At 36.6% G+C, this 27,146-nt stretch overlaps 1 protein-coding gene across 6 annotated transcripts in view; it reads right to left on the minus strand.

Annotated features, from left to right (window-relative positions):
• Window positions 1-561: 561 nt before the first annotated feature.
• Window positions 562-27,146, minus strand: part of PTBP3 (polypyrimidine tract binding protein 3) — a 119,401-nt gene continuing 92,816 nt past the window's right edge. For all 6 annotated transcript variants that reach the window (XM_039475009.2, XM_039475008.2, XM_003925228.4 and 3 more), the window contains 7 exons: window positions 17,187-17,264; window positions 14,457-14,596; window positions 13,857-13,890; window positions 10,570-10,662; window positions 9,610-9,826; window positions 6,290-6,367; window positions 562-6,140 (listed from right to left, as the gene is read on the minus strand). In XM_039475009.2, the coding sequence (XP_039330943.1) occupies window positions 6,008-6,140; window positions 6,290-6,367; window positions 9,610-9,826; window positions 10,570-10,662; window positions 13,857-13,890; window positions 14,457-14,596; window positions 17,187-17,264 (773 nt within the window). In that variant the 3' untranslated portion in view covers window positions 562-6,007. The remainder of the gene's footprint in view (window positions 6,141-6,289; window positions 6,368-9,609; window positions 9,827-10,569; window positions 10,663-13,856; window positions 13,891-14,456; window positions 14,597-17,186; window positions 17,265-27,146) is intronic.

Below are 27,146 nucleotides of genomic sequence, written 5' to 3' on the forward strand. Positions count from 1 at the left end.
AAGTCCAGACTTCTGCAATCCAACAATGTTTTAAAGATCTGAGAAGTAAAACATCTGTCTAAGGAAAAGCAATATATCATCAGCTGGTATCTGTGTTATCTTTTTGAAAAGGATACAAACTTGGTTTGAGATCACACTTTGTGCCTCAACGTATATATATACCAATGCCACAGGGAAGCCAATACTGAACTAAACTGGAAATAGTGTTCCAACTGGACTCTGGTACTGCATATACGGGGAGAGAGAGAGAAAGAAGAGTGAGTGTGTGGGCAATAAAGCATGCTATCATGCCCCTGCACTATAGGGGGGTGCTGGAGAAGGTGCATCATAGGAAGATTAGAAAAGCACTTTGCTCCTCAAAATGAGAATTATTCCTAAATGAAGGCAGAGACAGTTAGATTTTGTGTTTTTCCCACTTTGAACATTGTTTGATGTACTCGCTATTATCTCATCATGAGACGTTTACATGGATGGCTATGGAAAATAAAAGAAAATAGGACACCATTAGAATTACAGGTAAGACAAGGGAAAACCCAAAGCACAGACAAGAACACAGAAAAATTTTAAGAGAGTACAGATGTCATGACATTTATTAAAAGGCATGCTACAATGCTATATTTGTTAGGAAAAGAGATTAGAGATATCAAGTAATAGTCAGCAAATATACAAACTGAACGAAAACGGAATATACTGCAGTGTACAGAAGCTTGAATTAACCATGCACTACGCATTTAGAAAATATGTTTTTTAATATTTTATCTTCTTTGCATTTATAACATAATTCACTTCAACAATCACAGAATCCTTTTTTTCCAATGCCACAAACTCTGTTACAAATGAAAGCTGGTACTGCTGCTTATCCAAAATATACAAGACAATTGATGTTTTATATAAAACCACTTTATAAGTTCATTTGTTCCCAAAAACCTTTTTGTCTTTTTTGGCCTTGTTAAAAAAAATGTTGTTACAAATATTTACAGCATTTTCTTCTGTTAGATGAACATTCTTACAAACTGAAAAGGGGAATTTTTATGAACAGACCACGTAAAACACCAGGCAATGTCAGAGGCTCCTAGCTGTGCTATTTTTTTTTTTTCCTTAAATACAGTACTGAAAATGCCCATCAAACTCTTGTCATCCTAATCCATTCTGTTCACACTGAAACTCCCATTTTCTCTAAGTAGTCTATTCACCAGTAGGAAATAGAAAGGAAAGGCCGCTCTGCACTGGGTCTTCTTTCAGAAAAGAGCTTGGGGAAAATGCTTCACAGAGAGGAGTCAAAACCAGAACAGTCAGTCTTTGGTCAGAGCAATGAGGTGACATTTTGATGCAAAGCTTTGCTTGGTCAGCAGTCTTTTTAATTGGTACTTTCTGGATATGGGATGAATTTTTAAAAGATCTGGGAAACAATGGCAAGGGGAAAAAAACGCCAGAGTACGATTTTAATGGCATCCAAAAAATAGCTATTTAAGTATTTGTTATTACAACGACTACATAGACCCAAGAAGTGAAAATAATACAACAACAACAAACCAGGTGACAGTGCTGATTTAAGCATGCCATAGGCAGCTTTCAATTATGACTATGATCACCAAGGTCACTGGACCAGACAAATATCCCTGTTCTCTGGAACATATGCCTTAGATTACAAAAACTAAGGAAACTACCATGAAGATGTTGAGCAGCTCTATTCTTGGACCTGCACAATGCTCTATAATGAATATTATGTGATAAAGGCAAAAGTGTAACTGAGACTTCATTTATACAGTTACAATTCTTTGCTTGGATGAATAGTTGGCGGGACAACATTCTTTTAAAACTATATAGTACATATTTCCTGAAAACCAGAATACTGATACTATTTTAGTCTCAAATAGGAAGAAAAGGTCAATTAAGACTACTGAAGAAGGCACATAAACTTTGGTCCGTTTTTTCTCCCACTATAAAACCCCTCAAACTAAGATTTTAATAATTTTCTATTTTTTAAACCACTCACAACTAGCTGCTAAAATTTGCTCTGAAAAAAGACTGCTAATAGTCTTGTAGATAACAACACAATCTTAAAAGACAGCTGAGTTATATTTTCTGATTTTGTGCAATCTAAATTGTATTTCTTTTAGCACAACAGTAGAGTATTTTAAGTCTGGCAGTTTTGTTCTCGTTAACAACAGATCAAGACAAAGGAAAGGCTAAGAAAAAATGCTTTACACATCGTCATACTGTCTCTTTTTGGTTTTAAAAATAGCAGTACACATTAGGTTTTCTAACAGATAGGTGGGGGAAAAGACTGTACTTTTGAGTTTGTCATTTTTTGTCCAAAAATATCTAGTGGGAACAGAAGATAAACGGCATGACAATATGCTAAACATATAAGCATTGCTGACTGGTAGCATGGAGACTTTGAAAAGAACAGAGAGTCAGGCGTGGTGGCTCATGCCTGTAATCCCAGCACTATCGGTAGCCAGAGGCAGGAGGATCACTTGAGCCCAGGAGTTGGAGATCAATCTGAGCAACATAGCAAAACTCCCCCCCAAAAAAATTTTTAAAAAGAAACTGAACAGAGCAGTCATAGGAGCCAATTCTTATCAACTAAAGCAGAACCCATAATCATCATACTAGCTGGAGCCAAAAGAGGCCCCATTCTCATAATGAAACAGGTAGGCAGAAACTGTATCTCCAAAAACTGAGCTCAGCCATGTTTAACAGTAAATCAGAAACACTACTTCAAATAACTGATTATAATATTTAGTCTTAAAGAATTTATGGCATTCTGTAAGGGCTACTCTCCATTAAGTAGCAATTCTGATACTCTCCAAAAGTATTTCTGATACTCTCCAGTAAGCAGCAATTAAGACAATGGGTCATTTTTCTATTTGTATGTTACATAAAACACATTTTATTGCTATGCAAATTATTCAGATCTCAAAGTAAATCATTTTGGTGTAATTTGCTACTGTTAAATGTGTACTGCTAATTTTTAAAGTCCTGAATATATATACTTTGCGTAGAAGTCAAGACATGTTGAAAAGTAATGACAATACTCCTTAAAATAAAGCAAATAAACTTAAAAATAGGATACTATGGTAGATCAACAGAAAAATCAACCACTGCTAGAAGATACTGAATAAATGCATGCCAAAACAGAAATACAAGGATCTAGTTTTTCCACCATCCTGATATTTTTTAATCTTTTTACAAAAACTATGCCAACACAAATACTGTAATTCAAACAGCGAATAGCTAAATATGGACAACATCCATGTGCTACAGCTAATTTTAGACATAAACTGATGGTTTCAAACATGCTATTTTAAAACAAGAACATCCCACATCTCCAAATCTTAATTTGGTTAATTTTGTCAATAAATTAAAATGTATGTAATGTGCATATGTATATACAACTTTAGAAGAGTGTATTTATGTATATACACTTATCTACACACACACACACATACACACACACACAAACACACCCCTTATACAAATCCCTGAAAAGGATTCAAATGTTCTCTCTCAGACTTGAAGGCCATTCCCTACTTCAAAATTACATTCAACACCATTATGATCTCCCTTCTGTTACCAGCAACTTTTGCTACACTTATGCTGAATGTTGTAAGAATCATGAATTCATAAATTACACAGTAATTCCTAACTTAAAGTAAATGAAATAAGTCAATTTAGCATGGCACTGAAAATTATAATAGTGCCTGGGTGGGGAGGGGGGAAGCAAATTTTGGGAGATTTTGCCAAAGAAATCTTTTTCCTCCTTCATACACCCCTTGTGTCTAGGTAAAAATTTATTTCCTAAGTAAAAAAACAAAAAAAAAAACCCCACAACTATACACATAATTATACCTATCTATTCAGCAAAACTGATCCATTTGAAAGGTCTTAATTTAGTATGCTCTTTTCTATTCTACCAACTAAGTGTTGCTCAGTGGTGAGTGAATTCTGCTTTTTAAACAATCTGTATCATCTCTTGCAGTCTCTATTTTTTGGTAAAATTTCTACTGTAAAAAACCTCCCTATGTTCTAATTAATCACTAGAAAACAGCAAAGAGATTGAGATTTTTTAAATTTTTATTTTTCAGAGAAGGGGTCACACTATGCTCCAAGGCTGGAGTGGAGTGGCTATTCACAAACGTGATCATGGCACACTGCAGCCTCGAACTCCCTGGGCTCAAGTGATCCTCCCTGCCTGTGGCTGGGACTACAGGTGCACACCACCATACCCAGGAGGATGTTCTTTATGCTTTTAAAAGTTGAGATGAGACACTCTGAGAATCTGAAAACTGTAAAAGGGGTAGACAAAAATGACCCTTTTGACAAATTCTGCTTTAAAAAATTCTGATTAAGAATTGAAGGAATAATAGCAAAGTTTCTTATTAAAAAGAAACAATTTTACATTATACAATCACTGAAGCAACATTAAAATGTACTCTTACATTCAACCAAAAAGAGAGGGACAGAGTATGAGAAATAACCCCCTCTCATACTCCAAATATGTGGAAACTCAGTAATGAAGTTACATTAACAAAGAAAAGCAAGTTCTCCCTTGAGTATTGAGAAAAACCAAGTAATCCTGAGACAAATTCTGATTGATGGGTGATAAAGATGAAACTGAGATTGCACTCGACAGCCCCAAATTGATATGCAATAATAACTGGCAATAAACCCTATTAGTCACAATGTAAAGAGGCCTACAGGTGTGCGCTGAATTATTCCCCAAACCATTCACCCTTCCCCACACCATCTCTGCACCAAGCACCAAAAATTTGATAAAAACTATTACTTATTGAAAACCACTTAAAATTGCAATTAAAAAAATTTTAAATCCTTACCAAAAGAGAGAAAGAAAAAACAAAATGCTTATGAAGTCTGCAATATAGCTCTCAAGATATTTAGATTAAACTCTAACCTATTGTATCTTAAGCACATAATAAGGCACATAAGAAGAAATTAAGTAAATACACAGTAATTTTGAGTATTAGAGATTATAGTGGTACAAAAAACCCTTGAGATTAATTTTTTTCTAAAAGAAGACCTTACCAAAAATAACTTTTAAAAAATCTGTCAAACCATATGATAGACCTGAATATTTTCCTTAAGACTGTAAACTTTTTTCTGAAAACAATTATAAAAAAGTAGTTTATAAGTAGAATTATTTTTCTTTAAAATTTTCCAAGATCATATTACTTGACAAATAAGCATCATTTGAAATTTAAAACATGATTTTTTCCTAATAAAATTATTAGTTATTCTGACATCTTCTTAACAGATCCTAGTTGGATTCCACTTAATTTCCCTGGGGACAGCTGAGACACTTCGGTTTTCCAAATAGTCTTAAAAAGTTAAAGACAGGCATTATTTAAAGGAGTGTCTTATAGGGAAAAAAAGAACATTGAAAGAAAACATGCAGGTTTATAAATCTGCTGCCACACAATTCAATGTGTTTATGCATAATAACCATTGATATATGGCAAAAATCTGATGTAATTTTTAAGTGAACAGAATTTCCTACAAGGGTCAGACTTCTGATTCATAAGGTTAATAACATGGTCATAAGCGATTTAAATTACTTCCATCAAGTAATTTTAGAAGTCTGCGTGTTTAAATTTTTTAAAAGTACAAAGGAGTTTAGAAATGTTGTATAAGGCTGATCTGGACCCAAATTAAAACAAAGTTAATGCTCTTCAAATCTAATTTAATATAGGGAATAAAATGATTTAAAAAAACCTTTTTTTCCTGATTTTCTTTTTCCTGAAGGTTATTCTCATAGAAACCATGGTACAAAGGGAAAAGAAACCTTTGACTGGCAGTGGTGGGGAAGGGGGGATAGAAAAAAAGAACATCCCTTGATTTTTAAAATATACTTGAATATCAAACTCAGAGTTATTTTTGTGAAAGAGGCAAAATTGGTCGTGAGCTGCTTCAGTCTATGTCTGAAGGTTTTACTGAAATTACGGTCCAGTTTTAGGAGAAAAATTCACAGAAAAGAGAAAAATTCTCAGATTGTAGATTTTGAGAAGGAAACTCTGAGGTGGTGATTTTCTCCAAGGTCATGGTTATGAAGCTCAATGAGGGCCTGAATTGCTTCTTCCACAGATCCCAATTGAATGAGCGCCATTTTGCGATCTTTCCTGAAAATGGTATAAGAAATACAGAAAGTATTTAGAATAAAATTTGCTTCCAAACTCCTTTCCCCACCAGAAGACTTCACTGAACTTCCTTTAAAATTTGCACACCATATTAAATAATTTTAATGTATTTTTTTAAGGCAAAGACTTACTGAAAGAATTTAAAAGCCTTCACTGAACATCCAGCTTCTATGAAAAGATTCTTCAGACCATCCACTGTAACAGAAGGGCTGTGAAAACAACAGAGGAAGTCAACTACCTGGGCCCCATTCACAAGTGAAGCAGATTAACTCTTGTAGTCATCAAATCTCTAAAGTATCTTACATTTCAAACAGAATTATTAAGCCATATGACAAAGACTTGATTTGGAAGTTTCCTGAAAGATGTTCAAAAAAAGACACGTACCTTCAAGTAATGGAATTTTGTCTCAAATCTTTACAGAAGACATCGGCAGGTATATAAAGGGCAAGAAAAATCTTTCTATATATATATATATTTTTAATGCAGTTGTGCTTGGAATCTGTTTTTATTCTTATTGCTTATACCACTGGCTTCAGTAATCAACTGTGGTACTTCCAAAGTTTCCTAGCTCTGACTTGTCTGCTACAGTCTGGAGTTCTACATTTTCAACTGTTTGCAGGGTAATTCTGAATGTGTGTGTGTGGCTGCCAGGCTCTACGATGGCCCACAATGACTCTTGCCTTCTCATATTCACTCCCTTGCTTATTCCCCTCCCATCGGAAACAGAGGTGTCCTCTGTAAACACTTAGGATACTGTAGAAATGACAAATGTGACTTCTGAAGCTGAGAGACACTGTGGTTTCTACTATGTCGTCTCCTGAATTATTTATTAGCTTTGAAACGACACCATGAAGACACTATGGAGGAGTCCTCATGACAAGGAACTGGGGCCTTTGTCAACAAACAGGCACACGACTAAGCCATTTTGGAAATGGATCTTCTACCTCCAATTAAAGCCTTCAGATGACCACATCCTTGCCTAGCATCTTGACTGCAACCTTATAACAGACTCAGCCAAAGCCATCCAGCTAAGCCACTTCTAGATTCCTGACTCGCAGTAACAGTATGAGATAATAAACATTTACTAATGTGTTAAGCTATTAAGTTTGGGGTGATCTGTTAGACAGCTGTACATAACTAATACAGTGGTCTACCACATGACAGTCAACTGACTAAAAGTAGACTGATCTCACAACTGCCAGCAAGGATGGTGTAGCAGAATAATCATTAGCTCTGTCGGAAGACAGATCTGAGTTCACATTCTATTACTCACTCACTTGTATATCACTTTGACTAAATTATTTAACCTCAGTCTCAGTTTCATTAATACAATGAAAAGACTGACTTTATTTCAAAGGTTATTATGAATAATGCCATGTAATAGTGGATGCCAGGAGCTGGGAATTAGGAGGAAAAGGATGGTTACTACTTAATGGGTACAGAGTTTCAGTGTGGGATGATGAAAAGGTTCTACAGATGGACAGAGGCGATAGTCACACAATAATGTGTGAAAGTATTTAATGTGAATGTATACTGTACTGTACACTTAAAATGGTTAAAACTGTCCATTTTATAACAATTTTTTTAAAAAGGTTATGGAGATTAAATGAGGCAACATGTGTAAAGCACCAGCACAGTACCCAGAACTTTGAAGAATATTAATATCCTTTCCTTTTCTTCTTACATGTCCTATGTAGGTTGTAATTGAAGACCAGCTCTTGAGTAATATGATATATTTAAAAAGCTAACAAAATTTCTCAGGTGATGGGTGAAGTAAGTAACTAAGTAAGTAAGTAAGTAAGTAAGTAAATAAATAAATAAATAAATAAAATAAAGCTAACAACAGAGCTGGGCACAGCGGTTCTTGCCTCTAATCCCAGCACTTTGGGAGGCAGATTGCTTGAGCTCAGGAGTCAGAGATCTGCCTGGGCAACATGGTGAAATCTGTCTCTACAAAAAATATACAAACAATTAGCTAGGCATGGCAGCCCACACCTGCAGTCCCAGCTACTTGGGAAGCTGAAGTGGGAAGATCACTTGAGACTGGGAGGCAGAGGTTGCAGTAAGCCAAGATCACACCACTGTACTCCAGCCTGGGCAACAGAGGAAGACCCTGTCTCAAAAAAAAGTATTAATTAAAAAAATTAAAAGCTAATGATGACAGGTGCCTGCCTCAGTATCTAATTGTTGCCCATTTACCCTATACTCCATAGTAATGAGCTGCTAAATTTCTAGGTCCATGTAATCTACTTTTAATCTACTTTTCTTTCTTCCTTGACTCCACCAGCTTCCTGGCTGGCATAAGGTTTGATCCATTGCCCAACCTGGATTCAAGGTTTCTCCGTGTAGCCTAACTGGAAACCAGCAGGGAGGCTGGACATTCAACACTCTTCTGAGTAATTATTCTCTATTCCTATTCAGTTCCCGTTCTCATTCTCAGTAATGGTCCAGACTCCACCCCTTCCTATACCCTCAAGGTTTTAAATTTTTACACACATATCCCCCACAGTTTTTATCTCGCTTTTCCAAAGCTTATCCCCCTTTATGTATTAGTCCAAATTATATAAAACTGCCTTTTTAAAAAACAATTTCCAAAGTCCATGAACTAAACTGCCATTTTTGTAGATTAAGGACTTTAAACCATTAGGACAGAGATTGCCAGATATTTTCTTTAAAGGGCCAGAGAGTAAATATCTTAGGCTGTATGGGCCATATAGTCTCTGCTGCAACTAACCAGTTTTGCTGCTGTAGCTCAAAAGCAGCCATAAATAGCATGTAAGTAAATGAGTACAGCTGTATTACATGAAACTTTATAAAAGATGAAATTTGAATTTTATATAATTTTCTCATATCACAAAATATTTTGCTTCCATTTTAAAATGTAAAAATCATTCTTAGCTCGTAGGCCATACAAAAATAGCCAGAGGCTACAGTTTGTCAGTCCCTGAGTTTGAAGATAACTAAAGCACACATACAACACTAGTTAATAAAGAGACTTGTACAGTGGCTACAGGAAAGTAACTTTTAGCTTTTAAGTAATTAACCTATCTATGGCTTTACAGCTTGTGGATAAAAAGTACAAAATCTGTTTTTACCAAATTCTTAGATAAGCTATTTTGATTCTGCTCTATTGGTTAATGTAAATCATTACTTCTACAAAGGGATAGACAAATATGTGCCAATGGAAGATTTCTGCATAATTATTTTTATGACCTTTTATAACTGAAAAATAGTTGCAAATTCTCTATTTGGAAAGAAAATTTCAAAACCAGTATCTTTCTATTTTAGAGTGTAAGATTGGAAATAACCTTCTGAAAGCATAATGGCAAATAAATTATCTTCTAAGGAATTATTGACCAGGACAAGTGCTAGGTTAGAACAATTTCAGAGGTTTTAACCTCTCCAAAATGACATATTGTAGATTGGGATTAATAACTTATTAGGTACATACGGAATGTTGGAAAGATGCAGAGTGGCTGAAGGTGGAAAGATATTCTGGAAGTTTTTAGAGCCCGGCTTTTTAAAGCGATGCAAAGGACTATTGCTGAAATCCTTAGTCAGACCTTGGTCTTCTTGTCCCTCTCGAGGAAGCTGCACTGCTTGATGTTTGGACAGTGTAGCACGAAGCACTTTCCCGTAAAGTCTCTGACCACTTAGATGGTTCATTGCTAGTGCATGGGAAGAAAAATTTTAAAGTTTGGGTATTAGGATAGATTTCTCAGTAATATTTGTCAATACTACCATAAATTATTTTTATGTATTTAAAACTGTATTGTCAGTTTGAGGGTGAAAAGGGTTTCAAAATCCAAAAACTCTTAAGGAAATACATTAAATGACTTCATTTTATGATAAAAGCAATTTAAAATAAACAAAAAATAACTATTTTCTAAGCAGAGTGCTATGAAGTTTGAGTGCCTGGAACATAGTAAGTATTCAAAAAATAGTTACTGAATATATTAGTTTTATCTCAAGCAAAGCATTTTTATAAGAAATTTTGAGTAATATTTTAACAGCTTTTATAACAGTGAAGCCATTGAACTCTTCCTTAAATCATCATTACAAAGTTTGCCCAAACTTTTAAGTCATTCAATGGTTACAGAAAACTTAATTTGGAAGGAAAAGAAATAAATAAAATGAAATAAAACAAATCATGTTTATTAAACTTAATAGAAAAATCCTTGGGTCAAAGCTCTAAAACATTAACAATGTGTTCAAGTAGATAAATGAATTTCAGACTTAAAAAGAGTAATGAATATTTTTAAATCTTAACATAGAGGTACAAATAATAAAGAAGACATTATCATAAGGAGGTGTTCTTTTGTAAAATCATATTCCTACTATCTATGTTTGTTTATTGTGTACACACAAAAGGGGCAAGTTCACATTATTAATAATTATTAATCATTAGTACCTAGTTGAGCTTGATTTGCATCTGCCATCTGAACCAAGGCATTTTCTTTCTTATTAAACATAATCTTCACTCGATGTACATCACCATAGACTCCTAATTAAAACAAAACAAAGCACTGTTTTTAATGCCTGATTGTGTTGTGTTTAATTAATTTTACTAATATACTTACAGAAGACATTTCTTATACTATATACTCTCCCTTGGCGATTCCATACATACACTCGCAAATGTTTATCTCTTCCAAATTCCAAATCTATTTCTGTACTTACTCTTTTTCACGTGGACATCTCATAAATACTCTAAACTTAATATGTCCCAAACTGATTCCTCCCCGCTTTCCTCTCCCCACTCTGTTCACTAACTCTGTAAATAAATACCGTTATTCACATAGTTGCCCCAGTCACCTGGAAGTCATCTTTTGACTTCTTCCTTTCCTCAAACCCTTACTCCCACCCAATCAATCACCAGCACCCATTGAATCTACGGTCTAAATATCTCTCACAATTGTCTATCTCTCCCAATCCTCGCTACCATCAAAGCTATCAACACTATTTCATACTAGGACTACCACAACCTAACTGATCCTAATTAATCTTATTATACTCGATTTTTCTATACTAGTGTTCCCCAAAGTGGGAATTGAGTCCTATCTCGTAAAGGATGGGTAAAATGATTCACTGAGGTATAGAAAGATAATAATCAAACTCTTATCTATACTAATCTGCTTATATAAAGCTATATGAAAAAACTACAGGTTTTGAATTTTTAATATATAGATAAAATTATAGCTAGAAGGTGCTACAAAGTGAATTCCAGTCTCGCTCAACTTTTTCATTCAGTGTATTACAATATATTTCAGCTTATGTGCTACATGGTATCATCAATATTATAAAAATAAAATCTTTCAGCAGTGTGCAATGGCTTACACCTATAATCTCAGCACAATGGGAGACCAAGGTGGGTGGATTACTTGAGGTCAGGAGTTTGAGACCAGCCTGGCCAACATGGTGAAACCCCGTCTCTACCAAAAAATACAAATATTAGTCAGGTATGGTAGTGCACACCTGTAATCCCAGCTACTCAGGAGGCTGAGGTGGGAAAACTGCTTGAACCTGGAAGGTGGAGGTTGCAGTGAGCCAACATCATGTCACTGCACTCCAGCCTAGGCAACAGAATAAGATCCTGTCTCAAAAAAAAAAAAAAAAAAAAAAAAAAAAGATCTTTCAATAGTTGCATTATTACCATACTAACGGCACTTTAAAAACTTAAAACAGAGACAAGTATTCTGAATTTGCTACCTTTCTCAGAAATAACAAGATGGTGATGTAACTATTCTTTAAAAACTAAATATACACAATTTGTTTTTCAAAATGTGGGTGTTTATTTTTTGTAGAGATGGGGTCTCACTATCTGGCTGAGGCTGGTCTCTAATAATCTGATCCTCCTGCCTTGCCCTCCCAAAGCATTGGGATTATAGGCATGAGCTAATGCACCCAGCTGTTTTTTAAATGGGTGAGAAATTTAACTGCTTTTAATATAAAACATGCTTTGCTAGAAAAGAGTCATATTGGCCGGGCACGGTGGCTCACACCTGTAATCCCAGCACTTTGGGAGGCCGAGGCGGGTGGATCACAAGGTCAAGGGATCGAGACCATCCTGGTCAACATGGCAAAACCCCGTCTCTACTAAAAATACAAAAAATTAGCTGGGCATGGTGGTGCGTGCCTGTAATCCCAGCTACTCAGGAGGCTGAGACAAGAGAATTGCCTGAATCCAGGAGGCAGAGGTTGAGGTGAGCCGAGATCGTGCCACTGCACTCCAGCCTGGGTAACAAGAGTGAAACTCTCCCCATCCCCCACCCCCACCCCCCAAAAAAAGGAGTCATATTAAAAAAAAATTTTTTTTTTTTTTGAGGAGGAGTTTTGCTCTTGTCTCTAAAACTATCAGATTCAAAAAAGTTGGAAACAATTTCCTATCTTATTTTAAAAATCTGACAAATGAAGCATACCAGTGAGTTTTAACTCTGTTTGTTACACATATTCAAATATAACAGTTTCAAGATCCACTAATTTAAGAAGAAAAAATTGAACTTTTCTAAGTAAAGCATGACAAAGATTGGTGGATTACATGAAAAAATTAGTGAAATAATTATTAAAGTACAGCAACAATGAAACCCCTGCTTTTAGATTATATATTTTTATGACTTATCTTCCTCAGCTATGACAACCATTAAAGTCAAGTAGTGAAATGATCTACCCTTGGAATACTGAATCAAAATGAAAACAAGGATTTTTTAGTATCAAAGCGTATTAAATCATATTGCTCACCAAATGTTAATCATTTTTTATGGAAAAATAAACTGTCATTAATTAAAATCTTGCCAGGTGTGGTGGCTCACACCTGTAATCCCAGCACTTTGGGAGGCCGAGGCAGGCAGATCACGAAGTCAGGAGACTTAGACCATCCTGGCCAACACAGTGAAATCCCGTCTCTACTAAAAATGCAGAAATTAGCTGGGCGTGGTGGCACATGCCTTAATCCCAGGTACTTGAAAGGCTGAGGTAGGAGTATTGCTTAAACCAGGAGTTGGAGCTGCAGTGAGCTGAGATCATGCCACTGCACTCCAGCCTGGGCCACAGAGCGAGACTCTGCCTCAAAAAATTATAAAAAAGTAACACAAATAAAAATCTTTAAAATAGTAAATATCGCTTATTTCACTGTTCTCGTTAATTCTATGCTGTTGGAAAGTTTGGAGACTATTTTAAAAACCTGAATCGCATTATGCCACTCTCTTGCCTCATAACTTCAATGGCTTCCCATTGTTCTTAGGTTAAAAACCAAACTCCTTAACAAAGCTTTCAAAAGCTCTTCATGATTTTGACCCTAGGCAGCTGTCCACCTTCACCAAGTCTCCATTATACTCGCCACCAGGCTTCCTTCCTGGTACTTCCATGTACCAGGACCCAACTCTCTCCTCTCCCCTCTCCTGTGAAGACACTGCCCTCCCTTTCTGCCTGGCTGATTCTTACTACTGTTTCACAAGTCAGCTTAACTATCATTTCTATTGAATCCCTCTGCTAGGCTAGGTCTCCCTGCGTTACACAAAACCTCTATTTCCCATATTATAAATCATCACTGTAATTACTTACAAAGTCTTATTCACTGTTTTATCCTCAGTGTCGGCACAATACTTGGCACAAAGAAGTAATCAATAAATATTACTAAATAAATGAAATGTGCTCAATTCACACCTGTAGACAATATTAAAATAGCAAAAATGAACTTACCAAACAGGATAAAAAGCCCATGTGGTGTGATAAGCTGTAAAGGGTAACACAAAATAAGTGTCTGACAATAATTTAAGTAAAAATTGAAAATAAGTTTATACTCTGACAGTTTTTATTTTAATGCAATGGTTTTATATACTAGCGATCAATTTTAATAAAAGTCCTTGAAACAAACTTAAGCATTTTAATTTGAATACAACCCTGGATCAGAAGCTACCATAGCCAGGCATGGTGGCTCACACCTGTAATCCCAGCACTTTGGGAGGCCGAAGTGGGTGGATTGCTTGAGCCCAGGGGCTCAAGACCAGCCTGGGCAACATAGCAAGATCCTATTTCTACAAAATAATGCAAAAAAAAAAAAAAAACAAAAAACACACAACCCCAAAAAACATTAGCCAGGCGTGGTGGTGCGCACCCGTAGTCCTAGCTACTTGAGAGGCTAAGATGGGAGGATCACTTGAGCCCGGGAAGCAGAGGTCACAGTGAGTGAATGCAGCACCACACTTGAGCCTGAGTAACAGAGTGAAACTCTTTCTCAAAAAAAATTGCTACTATACCTTCTCCTGAAAGACTATTTATATAGAATACTTTTCAACTCACATCAGGATTGAGATTTGTGACGAGTAGAACAGAATTTCCTGGTATACCACTAGCCCCAGGAATGGCCATCCTTCCAGTGACAGCAGAGGAGGTGATTGTGAGAGGACCAAGAGCTCCAGGAACAGCTGGAACTGATAGACCTTTTAAAAATACCAAAAGCATTTCATATTCTAATTATGAAAAGAACTGTAACACTTGATAGAATTTAAGCAAATAAAGAGGAAAGCAAAAATACAGAAAGAAAATGTGTCAAGGCTACCATAAAGATACGGAAGGCCAGTTTTCTGCCCTACAGAGTCTGCCTGCAAGCTGAGCTCCTCATCTGTTGACATTATTATACTTTGTGCTCTGTTATTCATAAGGTACTCTGCAGACTAACTGAAATCACTGGGCCTAACGCTGTTAGGCTTTTCAGAGGGTCTATCAACTACAAACACTCCCTTTGTTTCTTACAATAGATATATTCTAGCACCTTTCTATCAAGTGTATATACTTTTCATACTGGCTTCTAACATAAAATCAGGTAAGTCTTTTTTTTAAAGTCTTTTAGCAGAAGTCAAAAACATGCATGCTAGGTAGTGCTATATGATATTTTATATGGGAAAAACATTTTGTGACCGTATAAAATGCTATATAAACATTATTCTGACCAAAATAGATTTACAGTATTCAATATTCTTATTGTAGCAGAAATATTCAGAGCTCTCTACTTCTCTAGGTATTCTGGAACTACTGAAAACTCAGTAACAGCAGAATACTGACACTATACTTAAAACAGCAGACTTTCCCACTATTTTGTGTTCTTAGCTTAAAAAGCGTCTAAAGTAAACCTCCAGTTTATGTAAAGTGAACTAATTCCTTAATTTAATGATTCTTTAAAATAAACAGTCTGGCCACTTTCCCACATACCATGTAATTAAATTGTAGTATATTTTACATTCAGCATATCCTGCTTCACAATCTAAGGTCATAACTACCATCATCCACACTGCTGAATTTTAAAACTGTGCAGACCACATTCTCAGGCTGAATACTGCTGCATGAAATCAATAGCCCTCACATGACCTATTCCCATGCCCCTCTAGTCCAACCCCAATAGTTTTGCGTCACTTTTGCCATTTGTATGTCTGCTATACAAGGGCTAAGAGCTCAGTTCAGCTACACTGTAGGGGGTGTGTGTGTGTGTGTGTATCCTTTATCAGCTTACAAGTCTTATCAAGTTAGAAGCCCTCTTTTGACTTTTCACCCTTCTTAATATTTATTCCTTAATATTTGTACATAAGGGTATCTAAATAAACATATCAAAATGTCCACCAATTAAACTTTGAGGAGCTTCAAATAAATAAAACTATGTTTTTAACGTAATAGGTAGAATATTCACTTAACTAAACTATGTTAAGATATACTAAAAACCACCAAGATGCTAAAATTTAAAACCTCAATCTTCGTATCAATCTTTCCGTTTTGGTTAACTCCATCCTCTCCATCGAAAACAGAGTAGTTACTGGCCATGTGGGGTGGCTTACCCTGTAATCCCAGCACTCTGAGAGGTTGAGGCAGGCAGACCACTTGAGGCCAGGAGTTTGAGACCAGCCTGGCCAACATGTCGAAACCTCATCTCTACTAAACATACAACAATTAGCTGGCCGTGGTGGCAGGCACCTCTAGACCCAGTTACTCAAAAGGCCGAGGCATGAGAATCGTATGAACCTGGGAAGTGGAGGTTGCAGTAAGCTGAGATTGTGTCACCACATTCCAGCCTGGGCGACACGGCAACACTCTGCCTCACAACAAAGAGAGAGCGAGAGCGAAAGTGAGAGAGCGAGAGCGAGAGAGCGAGAGAGCGAGAGAGCGAGAGAGAGAGAGAGAGAGGAGTAAAAATTCCCAGAATTCAAAGGTTAAGATAGAAAGATTATGGCCAGAAAGCAGCTATGTTGTAATTTAAAATGCAGTTATAGTCATGAAACAGTTATAAGTTGAAAATATGTAGAGAGAGGCTTACCACTCTGCCATTCCCCTATTCACCAACCTCAGTGTTTTCTTTAGACATCAGAGATAAAAATCATAAAGTAATATTTTCTCTTTTCCTTAAATTATAATCAAATTCATTCTGTTTACTATTTGAAAATAATGGGAGTCATTATCAAAGTATTAATCAACTCCTATCTCCTAATTACCTCCATTAGCTAAAGAGACAAAATATCTATCTCCCCTGAAATACACAGCATGCATACCCATCTACAGTAATCTTCAAAACCTATCAGTAACAAAAGATTTTCTGAAGCTGAATAGTGAATGTATAATATGACTGCATATTATTTGTTGAGTACTGCCAAAGGCATTAAAGTCTCAAAGATAAGACAAGTCTGTTCAACACATAATTGATAAGTTTATCAGTAAAGACAGAAGCAGCTTATATATTTTATATACCAACTGGAAAGGCAAATCTAGGGTTATTTAATGTCGTTAACCCATAGTTATTTGTGCCAATGACAAACATAAGTGATGTAGAACATATAATGGATTACTGGAATTAAGAATGGAACCAGAGAATTATTCGTAAAAACAAGGAAGGTAAGTACTATACAAATCAACAATCTTCTACAGCTGATATGCATAATATTTTTATGGTAAATTCTTCAACTATGATAACATTCTTCATCTTGGTAAGTTCCTAGAAAACATACAACTTCACTGAAAATCATTTCAAACCCAACTTAAAAGAGTCACCTGTAGCTTGAGGAAATCCAATGGCTGGGGCAAATCCAGCAGCCCCTGCATATGGTGAAGAAATTATACCTGGTGCACCTAATGGGAAAGAGAAGCTAAAGTAAATATACTACCTTCTATAAATATGGTTATCAAAGCAATATAAAATGGCCATATGAAAGTATATGACTAACAAAGGGATTCTGTTACAGAGTAAAGATCTGTTCAACAAGTGATCTTGAACATATAAAGAGCCTCTGCACATCCAAAGGCTAACCCCTTTCAATTGGGTTCAAGGATCAAGAGTACAGCCTGAGATTCTTTCACTTATTTAGAGCAATATTTTATAATAAAAAAATCAATTACTCACTAAATGATATTAAATCATACTGTACCTGTGGGATAACTATGCTAATAAAAAAGCAAGTTAAAATCCTTGCCTGTGAGAGGCTTACGAACTGAAAGTACGAATAACAGGAGATTCATGATGAGAGTAGAACAGTAAAAATTCAAATGTACTACAACTGGACTAAGAAGTGATCACAGAGGATTTGTTGTGACTGGTCATAGAAGTTTTCTCTGGAGGTAAAACCTGAGCTAGCTATTATGTAATCAAAGACGCACAGTATTTAGTGTGTACTAAATTCTAAACAAATGCTGGTCTTCTCTTTCCTTTAAAAAGCCTGGTGACTGTGTTATCATCGACAAAAATAAGAGTTCCAACGAAGGAGTCACTTTTAGTAGACAAATGATTAATTTGGTTTAGGGCATATCAAATTCAAGATGATAAGACATTCAAATAGAAATGCCAAAAAGTGGAAATAAAGGAGCAAACTCTATTATAAGTAAACACATAAATTTGTAAATTCACATAAGTTTGTGAATTACCTCTGTAGACATAAATGTGCAAGCCATACAAATGAGAGCTCCACTAAAAAGGACACAAGATAGGAAAAGAAGGCTAAAGACACAGCCTGGCAGTAGAGGTACACTTAAGCAACAGAAGAAAAAGGAATATCCTACAGAAAGAGAATAGCCTTAAAAATACGAAAAAAACAAACAAACAAAAAAAAAAAAAAACAAGGAATTATAGTACCTCAGAATCCAGAGGAATAGTTTCAAAAGGGAGATGGGAAGGACCTTCAATATAGGGCACAGACAAGGAGAAATGAGGAAGGTAAACAACACTATTACAGAAATAGTGAGAGGTTAGACTGCAAAGCTCAAAGCGGGGAGTTTCCTTTTTTAATGATAGAGAGATGAGCATATTTACAGGCACAAGTATGTAGGCTCCATTTTCCAACAGTTAAAAACTCATATAATTTCATTTTCTTCATTAAAAAGAAGTACTTAATATAATTTATTAAATATGTAACTAATTACAATAATTCAAGAAAATACAGTCACAAGAGACTGCAGGGATAGAATTAGCAGAGAGAATTGACATTGAGATACAAAAAATGACAGTAACTGACAGAATAACTGATGAAGAAGGGAGAGTGAAATCCATTTAACAAATACATGTTGAAAGCACGTCATGAGCTAAAGCATTCTAGTCGGAAACAAGGCAGACAAGATTTTGTCTTTGCTAAACTTACATGCAAGTAAGCTCAAGATCATTAGGTAAAATGATTCATTTTTACAACAGAAAAAACTGTATTTAAGGCACAAAGAAGACTTCACAAAGAGGCTTCAAGATAGACCCAAGCAATTATGAAAATCTACACTAGAAAAGCTAAAAATAAAGTTAAACATAAGGAGAGCTATGGTGGCTACTGTATTATTGTTGCAAAATATCTGTTTGCTCCCTTCTATATAATTGGCCATACATGACTTGCAATGCCTTTTGGCGGAGGAGCACACATTTCCACGCAGTTCACACTGGGCTTGATCATGTCATGTTTTTCCCAAACAATAATGGCGGAAACGACACACGCTACTTCTATACAGAACCTTTAAGTGGCATTACGGGTTTATACCTGCTCCCTTATTCTTTACTGTCTGCCACAAGAGTGCCATGTCTCAAAAAGGAGTGGATCTTTGGTGTTGGCCCTAGTTTAAAAAGACAAAGTGGAGGATGGCTGCAAGAGCTTATTCACAGCTACTGAGGCATGTGGGAGAGAAAAACATTCATTTCTATAAACGACTGATGAAGGGAAGTAGTTTTTTAGGCATGGCAAAGTGGCTAATACATATGATTACAGAAGGGGTGAGGCAGAGCTCTAGCAAGCAGTATATTTGAGAGAAATGAGGAAAGATTTTGAGATAACTATCACAGAACATTCAACAGAAATACATAAAAGAACTGGCAAACAATTATCACGACCAAATTTAAATAACTGTTTCCCTGTAAAATAAGATAATAAGAACATTTGCTAATATTTGACAAAACAAGCATTCTTCAAGTGTCTATATAATCTACACTACCTAAATGAGCAGAAACAGAAACATTATATAGCAAAGTAACCTGTTAGACAACGCATTCGTATCTTCGTTTCATGAAGCAATTACATAAACCTTTAAGAAAAATGTTTCAGGTCTGAATGACTAAGAATGGATTCTTCACATTTAGAAAATGTACCACCGTGATAGCAACTAAGGGAATACGAATTAATACATGAGATAACATTTTAACCTATGAAATCAGTTTATCGCAGTGTTACTTAAAACAGCAAAATCCTAAAAGAACACGCTTAATGTCTAAATTGGAGAATGATTAATATAAACCAACCTTACTGCAGAAAATGCCCAATGAATGCGTATAAAGACTTTCTTTAAAAAAAAAAAAAAAAACTAAAGTTGCCATGATTATAAGGAGTAACTAGGTTAAAACTCTAACCCTGTGACACTGAGCTTTGGTTTGGTCAGCTTCATGGAGTAGCAGACCAGCAGTAAATTCCAGAGTAGCCCAAGATGGGAAGTCAACTGGACACTCTCACTGCATTAATCTATTAGTATAGGCTGAAAATAACCTACCCTATCTACTACTACTCCCATCTTGAGATGACTACCAGGAAGGTTAGCTTTGTGACTAGCACAGAAAGAAGCAAAGTCCCAGAAAAGTTCTAACCAAAAGGAAGCTTTCACAAAAATTTACAATATAAACTTAGATTTCTTGGAAGTCTAAAGGAAAACCAAGCTATTAATTTAGGTTAAAATGATCCCAAATGTAGAGCCTTTAATATTGCAGGCAAATTCTCTCTGGAGGAACAAACACCTTGATCCTGAGCCTCAAAGAACAATCATAATTAATTCTCCAAGTGAAATGAATAACTCATCCCCCTCTCCCATAAAAAACCCAAAAAGTCAGAAATATCTAAGCAGAAAGAAAATTGTAAAAAATCTGAGATACTAAATTAAGCAGATGAAGATTTAAACAGTAAGTTTGAAAAAAGGCATTAAAAAAAATCTGTAGTACAGGAGACACTTTTTAAAAATGAATAAAATAAAATTTCTAGAAATGAAAGCCACAATTGCTAAATCTAAAATTACAGGACAGATTTAATAACAATTAAATCAAGTTGAAGAGCGCCATCAGTGAACTGAAAGTTAGGTTCTAAGAAATTCTTCAAAATGCAGCCCAGACAGGAAAGTAAGTATGATACACTGAGGACAGAGTGGGGGGTATAACATGTCCTATTAAAGCTCCAGAAAGAAGAGAAATAATAACAAGGGGAAATACATGAAAGGATTTCTACAACCACTAAAAATAACAATCCACTGACTCAAGAAGCCCAATGAGCTCTAATTAGAATAAAATCCTTCAATGAATACATCATACTGAAACCACACCAAAGAAAATGGACACCGAAGAAAAGAAAAATCCCTAAAGAACAGCCAGGAAAAACAAACAAACAAACAAACAAAAACCAACAACAAAGCAGCAGTTAGCTTGACAACTTTCTTTTTTTGAGACAGAGTCTCACTCGCTTTGTCTCCAGGTTGGAGTGCAGTGGCATGATCTTGGCTCACTGCAACCTCCAGCTCCCAGGTTCCAGTGATTCTCCTGCCTCAGCCTCCCGAGTAGCTGGGATTACAGGCATGTGCCACCATGCCCAGCTAAATTTTTTGTATTTTTAATAGAGACAGGGTTTCATCATGTTGGCCAGGATGATCTCAGTCTCCTGACCTCATGATCTGCCCGCCTCAGCCTCCTAAAGTGCTGGGATTACAGGTGTGAGCCACCATGCCCGGTGACAACTTTGTAAGAACAACAATGGAGACCAGAACATCATAAATTGGTATCTTTAATATGCTGAAAGAAAAATCTCTCTCAACCCAGAACTTTATACTCAGCAAAAATAACTCTTAAACTTGATAACAAAAGAAAGATACTGGCCAGGCACAGTGGTTTATGCCTGTATCTAATCCCAGCACTTTGCGAGGCTGAGGTGTGCAGATCACCAGAGGTTGGGAGTTTGAGATCAGCCTGACCAACATGGAGAAACCCTGCCTCTACTAAACACACAAAATTAGGTCCAACACGGTGGCTCACACCTGTAATCCCAACACTTTGCAAGGCTGAGGTAGGCAGATCACCTGAGGTTAAGAGTTTGAGACTAGCCTGGTCAACGTGGTGAAACCCCATCACCACTAAAAATAAAAACAATTAGCTGGGTGTGGTGGCATGCGTCTGCAGTCCCAACTACTTGGGAGGCTGAGGCAGGAGAGTTACTTGAACCTGGGAGGCGGAGGTTGCAATGAGCCAAGATCGCACCATTGCACTCCAGCCTGGGCAAACAGAGCGAAACTCCGTCTCAAACAAAAGATAACTGGGGGCAAATAACTTCAAATATGTTACCACAGACCTTTCCTAAGTGAAATACTAAAGAGTATCCTTCAGGCAGAATATAAGTGTTTTCAGATGGCATGTCTGAGTTGCAAGAAGGAATGAAAACCCTAAAGAGTTATACACAGTTTAATGTAAATGAACACTGATTGTATAAGACAATAACAAATTGCAAGATAAAGTCAAATAATGTAAAAATATAACAAAAACATCACAGGTTCGGAGGAGGTAAAAGGAGTCCAAGTGTCCTAATATTCTTCCATTATGTAAGAAAAAGTACAGTTTTTTGTTTTTTTTTTTTGAGACGGAGTTTCGCTTGTTACCCAGGCTGGAGTGCAATGGCGTGATCTCGGCTCACCGCAACCTCCGCCTCCTGGGTTCAGGCAATTCTCCTGCCTCAGCCTCCTGAGTAGCTGGGATTACAGGCACGCGCCACCATGCCCGGCTAATTTTTTGTATTTTTAGTAGAGACGGGGTTTCACCATGTTGATCAGGTTGGTCTCGATCTCTCGACCTTGTGATCCACCCGCCTCGGCCTCCCAAAGTGCTGGGATTACAGCTTCAGCCACCGTGCCCGGCCAAAAGTACAGTTATTAACTAACATTAGATTTTGGTAAAATGTGTAAAAGTTAAAAATTCTAGATAAAAACAGAAACAGTGCTAAACTTCAAACCAATAGTGGAAAAACAGAATAATAAACATTCATTCAGCAAATATTGTTTACATGTGTTATTTTGCTTCAGGCATGGGGAAACATTAGTAAACTAAATAGGCACCCTACTCTCCCAAGTCTACCCTGGTGAAGCTTCATAGAGATAAAAACAGAATAAGCAATACACAGAATATACAGTAAGTTAATTGTATAGCATGTAAGAAGGTGACAATATGGAAAAAAACAGGCTGTGCAAAGTGACTCACACCTAGAATCCCTGTACTTCAGGGGCCACGGTGGGAGGATCACTTGAGGCCAAGAGTTCAAGAGAAGCCTGAGAAACATAGTAAGACCACCCCCTGTACAAAAATTTTAAAAATTAGCCAGGCATGGTGGTGCATGCCTGTATTCTCAGCTACTCAGGAGGCTGAGGTGGAAGGATTGCTTGAACCCAAGAGTTCAGGCTGTAGGGAGGCATGACTGCACCACTGCACTCCAGCCTGGGTAACAGAGTGAGAGAGACCTGCTGAAAGAAAGAAGAGAGGGGGAAAAAAAAGAAACTAAAGAAAAGGAAAGAAAGAAAGAACAGAAAGAACCAGGAGAGTTCTGAGGAAGAGCTGCTCACAACAGGTCAAAGAAGGCAGATGAGAAAAATCTCTCTCAGTGTACCTGGGAGAAAAGCACTACAGGCAGAAGAAATATCCAGCGGAAAGATCTAGAGGTTGGAACATACCTAAAATGTTGACAAACAATAGGGATATCAGTATTGGCAGGCAGAAGGATGATGTAGGGGAGCATGTAAAAAGAATTGTCAAAAAGAAAAAAGATGGTACAGGGCCTGTAATCCAGTGTAAAGATGGGGGCATCCACTCTGAAAGAAACAGAAACCTTTGGAGGGTAGTCAGCCTTAGAGTAAAATGATTTAACTTAATTTCTTTTCTAACTTACACACAATAAAAGGCATATATACATGTGTATGTACTATATAATGTGTATCTGTGTATGTACAATGTGATGAGTTTTGATATACTGTCATGCACAGCAGTCAATAATGAACCACATATACAACGGTGGTCCCATGTCATTATAATGGAACTGAAAAATTTCTATTGCCCAGTAATGTTATAGCCATTGTAACACTGTAATGCAACATAGTACTCATATGTTTGTAGTGATGCTGGCATAAACAAACTCAATAATATAAAAGTAAAGTAAACATAGTCATGTACAGTATATAACACTATACAAGGTAGTACATAATAAAGAATTATGTTACTGGCTTATATACATACTATACCACACTTTGTACTGTTATTTTAGAGTGTACTCCTACTTGTTTTTGTTTTTTTTTAAACTTAACTGTGAAACAGCTTCAGGCAGGTCCTTCAGGCAGTAATCCACAAGAACGTATTGTCATTATAGGAGACAACAGCTTCATGCGTATTACTGTCCCTGAAGACATTCCAGTGGGACAAGATGCAGAAGTAGAAGCCAGTGATATTGACAATCCTGACCTTGCATAGGCCTAGGCTAATATGTGTTTGTGTCTTAGTTTTTAATAAAAAAGTATAAAAGGTAAAAAAAAAAATTCTTAATAGAAAAAAGTTTACAGAATAAGGATATAAAGAAGCATATTTTTGTACAGCTTGTACATAAAAACTTTGCACACAATGTGCTTGTGTTTCAAGCTAAGTATTATTACAAAGGAGTCAAAAGTTAAAAATAAAAGTTTATAAAGTTAGAAAGTTACAGTAAGCTAACATTATTTTATGTATTTATTTTATTTTTTAAAAACTGAGTCTCACTCTGTCACCCAGGCTGGAGAACAGTGGCACAATCTGGGCTCAATGCAGTCTCTGCCTTCTGGGTTCAAGCAATTCTCCTGCCTCAGCCTCCCCAGTAGCTGGGATTACAGGAGCCTGCCACGACACCCAGCTAAATTTTGTACTTTTAGGACAGATGGGGTTTCACCATGTTGGCCAGACTGGTCTTGAACTCCTGGCCTCAGGTGATCCTCCTGCCTTGGCCTCCCAAAGTGCTCAGATTACAGGCATGAGCCGCCATGCCCGGGCAAGCTAAGGCTAATTTATTATTAAAAAAAGAAAAATATTACTTCCAGTCCTGCAACCTCCACTCATGAGAAGTGCCCTATACAGGTGTACCATTTGTATCTTTCATTCTGTATTTTTACTGTACCTTTTCTATGTTTAGATACACAAATACTTACCATATATTAATTTGCCTATAGTATTCATTACGGTAACATGCCTTACAGTCTAAGTGTGTAGTAGGCTATATCTACATTTGTGTAAGTATACAACAAAACTGCCTAATGACACGTTTCTCAGAACGTATCCCTGTGGTTAAGCAATGCATGACTGCATATTTAAAGCATGTGAAATTATCATCACAGTCAAGATAACAAATATTCCCATCATTCCTGAAAATTTTCTCATGTCCTTCTGCAATCCATCTCTCTCCAAACCTTGTCCTCAGACAACCACTGATCTTTCTCACACTATAGATTAGTTTGCATTTCATCAAAATATATACAAACAGAATTATATACTAGGTGTTCCTGTCTGTCTGGCTTCTCTCATTCAGCATAATCCCTTTGCCTTTATCACTACTTTATTCCTTTTTATTGCTGAATAGTATTTGAGTGCATGGAAGAATCATCCTATTTTTATCTATTCACCTGTTTGTAGAATACATCTGGATTTTTGGCTATTATAAATAAAACTGCTATGAACATTTGTGTTTAGTTAGTTAACACTTAACATTAAGTCACATTTTAATGTATTTATTTATATATTTTTTAGAGATGGGGTGTGTCTGTGTTGCCTGAAATAGAGGACAGCAGCTATTCACAGGCTTGATTACAGTGCACTCCAGCCTGGGCTCAAACACATCCTCCCGCCTCAGACTCCCAAGTAACAGTGACTACAGGTGTGCTGGCCACTGTGCCCAGCAACATTTTTAAATTTCACAAATGACCAGGCTAGTTAGGCGCCAGAGGTTTTGCCAACTTGGAGTGATGTTTGCCTTTTGGTTTTCTTGATGGTATCTTTCAAAGGGAACACTAAAATTATGATGTATACTAGGTAAATTATTTCCTTTTATGGTTTGTGCTTTCTGTGTTCTAATAAACTCTGCATATCCCCAGGTTACAAAGATTTTCTCCTATGTCGTCTTCTGGAAATTTTATAGGTGTAAGTTTATTTGTTTTTAAGAGACAGGGTGTAACTATGTTGCCCAGGCTGGAGTACAGTGGCTATTCACAGGCACAATACCACTACTGAACTACATGGGAGTTTTGACCTCCTCCATTTCTGACCTAGACCAATTCATCCCTCCTTAGGCAACCTTGTGGTCCTCTTCTCCTGGGAAGCCACCATATTGATGCTGAACTTAAGTGTAAAGACCTGATTAGCACAGAGCACTACAGCCCAGAACTCAAGTAATCCTTCTACCTCAGCCTCCTGAATAGCTGGAACTACAGGTCCACACCACAAATTTTACATACAGGACTAAGACCTATTTTAAGTTAACTTGTCAGTATGCCACAGGGTAACGGTCAATGCTTTTTATCCCAAATACTAATATCCACTCGTACAAAACCCACTTGTTGAAAGATTTTCTCTTTCCCTAGTGGATTAGATTGGCAACTTTGTAGAAAATCAATTGACCACATATGTGGATCTACTTCTAGCCTCTCTTATTATGCTCCATTAATCTCTGTAACTATCCTTCTAACATTACCATACTGGCTTGATTACTGAAGCTCCACATTAAGTCTTACAGCTTAAAAAGAAAAATGTTTTCAGCAGCTATGCTAAATACTTTCCTTTTCCATTTTTATATTAATTTTAGAAGTTTGGTCTATCTCACTAAAGCAAGAAAAAAAATTAGAAGGCCTAGGGATTAGGCCAGGTGAGGTGGCTCACGTCTGTAATCCCAGCACTTTGGGAGGCCAAGGTGGGTGGATTACTTGAGGTGAGGCATTTGAAACTAGCCTGGCCAACATGGTGAAACTCTGTCTCTATAATAAACACAAAAAAATTGCTGGACATGGTGGCAGGTACCCATAATCCCAGCTACTTGGGAGGCTGAGGCATGAGAATCACTTGAACCCAGGAGGTGGAGGTTGCAGTGAGCTGAAATTGTGCCACTGCACTCCCAGCCTGGGTGACAGAGCGAGACTCTGTCTTAAAAAATAAAAAAAGGCCCAAGGATTAGAAGAAAGGATATAAACTGACATTATTTGTAGATAATATGATTGTATATATTGAAATGCAAAAACAATCCACAGGCAAATTACTAGAATTCATAAGTTTATTGAGGTTTCTGAGTTATGAAATCGAGATAACAATGTTGCATTTCTTCTATATTACCAATAGTTAGAACACAAAACAATAATGACAGTTGAAACTTACATTGTGTTTATGTTAGGTATCATTTTAAACTCTTCAAGTACATGAGCACACTGAATGTTCGAAACCCCACCAGTTAAGAATTGTTAAGCATTCCACATAGAATG

The sequence above is a fragment of the Saimiri boliviensis genome, chromosome 2 (assembly GCF_048565385.1).
Source record: "Saimiri boliviensis isolate mSaiBol1 chromosome 2, mSaiBol1.pri, whole genome shotgun sequence".
NCBI lineage: Eukaryota > Metazoa > Chordata > Mammalia > Primates > Cebidae > Saimiri > Saimiri boliviensis.